This window comes from Nestor notabilis, unplaced genomic scaffold (genome assembly GCF_000696875.1).
Source record: "Nestor notabilis isolate BGI_N333 unplaced genomic scaffold, ASM69687v1 scaffold35859, whole genome shotgun sequence".
NCBI classification, from domain to species: domain Eukaryota; kingdom Metazoa; phylum Chordata; class Aves; order Psittaciformes; family Psittacidae; genus Nestor; species Nestor notabilis.
Genome location: NW_009945697.1, coordinates 8453 through 10959, shown reverse-complemented (window position 1 = coordinate 10959; position 2507 = coordinate 8453). Strand labels below are relative to the sequence as shown.

At 43.8% G+C, this 2507-nt stretch overlaps 1 protein-coding gene across 1 annotated transcript in view; it reads right to left on the bottom strand.

The window, feature by feature from the left end:
- Positions 1-2175: 2175 nt before the first annotated feature.
- Positions 2176-2507, bottom strand: part of ANGEL1 (angel homolog 1 (Drosophila)) — an 8288-nt gene continuing 7956 nt past the window's right edge. Inside the window, exon 10 of the mRNA XM_010022971.1 lies at positions 2176-2429. Coding sequence (XP_010021273.1) covers positions 2260-2429 — 170 coding nt within the window. The 3' untranslated portion in view covers positions 2176-2259. The remainder of the gene's footprint in view (positions 2430-2507) is intronic.

The following is a 2507-nucleotide window of genomic DNA, read 5'->3' as shown; positions in this document are numbered from 1 at the left end:
AGTCACTAGCAATGGTCCTGCATTTCTGCAATAGTTTCACCTATGAATGCTCAAGGAAGCATGTGGGAGCTGCAGGTCTCTCCAGGAGCTTTCTAACCTTCAGAAAGAAGAATCAGAGGACTTGCAGGCATTGTCCTTGGGTTTCTAAGCACATAACTCCATATCCAGTGTTCAGCAACTTAACCATTCCAAGTTGATACCTTACTATTTCACATATCAAAAAAGAAAGCATTAGCTTGACCTGTGGAACACTGGCTTTTCCAACAGGATGTAGCTGGAACCTTAAAACCTCCCTGAGAGATGCCTTCATGCAAGTTACCAAAACAAAAGTCAAGTCTTTGGTTTAAATAAAGTGGAAGAAGCACTTGTGATGTTGAAGCACTGCTCCTATGCCTCAGTCACAGGACTGGCAGGGTGCTTTGGCCAATGCAGTGGCAACCGGTTCATCTGATGGTGTACACCTTCTGGGTCTGAACAGGTGAGGCAGGAAGGCTGCTTTCACAAAACCCCTCATCAAGTCACTATCATACCTAGCCAGCAATTACAACTGAAGCAGACAGCCAAAGCTGTAAGTGCCAACACTGTCATAGTAGGTTTTGTTTTGCTTTTGGTTGGTTGTTTTTAAACCTTCAGTGTCTTCCAAGTTTCCTATTACAATGCTAACAGCTGGTGGGAGTTATCTGCAATCAGGCTGCTTTCTGCCAACCTCTTTTCAAGCCTGGCAGAAAGTAAAGATCTCAGTTCACTGATTTCCCTGTCCTCCTCTCCCTTTAAAAATGCAATCAATTACAAATCAGAATAAGAGTACTTGCAGAAATTAGTGCAGCTGTCAGAAAAACAGAGGCGTAGAAACACACAGCTCTGCATACCTCCCCATGTACAAACACCAGTGCCACACCAGAACCTTTACCTGTGAAATTAAGGGCAAACAAATCTTATTCAACCCCAGATTGCTGTTCACTTATACAGACTCTGGGCTGGCAAAAGCCATCCACAAATCACCAGGCAAACATCTGGCAGGGGCAAGAAGGGAATATGTAGTCCTCACACAATCGTGTATGGGCACAAAACACGATCCCACACATACGCACCTTGTTTCTGTACAGTTTATAGAAGTGAGCTGTAAAAGGTGGCAGTACTTGCTTTCTTTGGGAGAAGGGGAAGGGTTGCTAAGTGCAAACTATTTTGCTAGACAAGCCTGATGCCAAATAAACCAACTCTGGGGTTTGGCAATGTGCTGGGAGACAACAGTTAGGCCCACTTCTTCCCCCTCTTCAACCTTCATTACTATCTTGTGCAGCTAATTTGTTGTCGTCTTTCCCATCACAGCCAGCAAAGCCTTGTTAAGCAAGTCCTCAGAGGGTTCAGCTACTACAAACACAAGGTGCTGCAATTAGTTCATGGTTTTTTCTTAGATTAGAAAAAATTTATTTTTCAATAAAGAAAGTGACATTTAAAATATAACCCAAATATAACCCAAATAAAACCCAGGAAGAGAGAACAATATTTCAAGTCTCCTTGTACCTTCCCACAAAAACCTGAAGTGGGATCAGATTTCCCTGCCTCATTTGTGAACAAGTGATAATGGTTTTGCCAATATTGCTCTCATCTCTTACGGAAGAACTCAGCAGAAAATGTCAGGCTGAACTAAGGAATCCACTCTAGGAACAGGTAAGTTCTATGGGGTTTGTATTTGACAAGCCACTACTGACAAAAGTACACTGGAATCCAAGTGACTGACAATCTGGCTCCAAATTACACAGCCTTTCCCTCCCTCCCAATGCTTGCCATACTTCATAAGCTACTGCTGAGAAATTAACCATTGTTCTGGTGTGAAAGTATACTGGTATGTACATCCCCAGCTCCTTGATACCAATTAAATAACCAGATGTAGGCGGTGTTGTCCCTCTTGTTCCCAGCTCCTTGAAGATCTCACACAGGGTCAAATAAACATGGAAGTTATGTTGGTTCCAGCAGCACTAAAACATCTGCTAAACAAAGCAGTGGAACAAGGATCCCTTTAAGAGTTGGCAATGCCTGAATACAACTGGAAGCCCACTGGGAGCACAGCTCAAGTTTGAAGAGACACACAAAATACCAACGCAAAAAGCACTCCAACTCTCCCATCCCTGGTTTTTCCGAGGGTGTAAGGCGAGAAAGGCATGATAAGGAATGGAGTTTTCTTGCAAGCAGGTTGTGCAATCCAGAGCCTCAACTGCTATATTCAAAATAGTTTTTCTTTAGGGAAAGGAACCAACACTAACCCTCTCTGAGGCTGGAGATCTCCAAGCCAAAGCTAGCCAGCAGGCAGAGATGATCAGATGAACAAAAAGGATTTGGTAAGCCATTGGCCATTAGCAGGACATCTTCAGAGAGAAGGGAAAGGCGGCCAAGCAGCTTCAGGGCTCCATCCTGGTACAGCCTGCGACCTGACAAAGAAAATGAGAAGAAATATCAGCCAGAGACTGATACGGTAGATTAACTCTACACACGCACAGAGGGATACT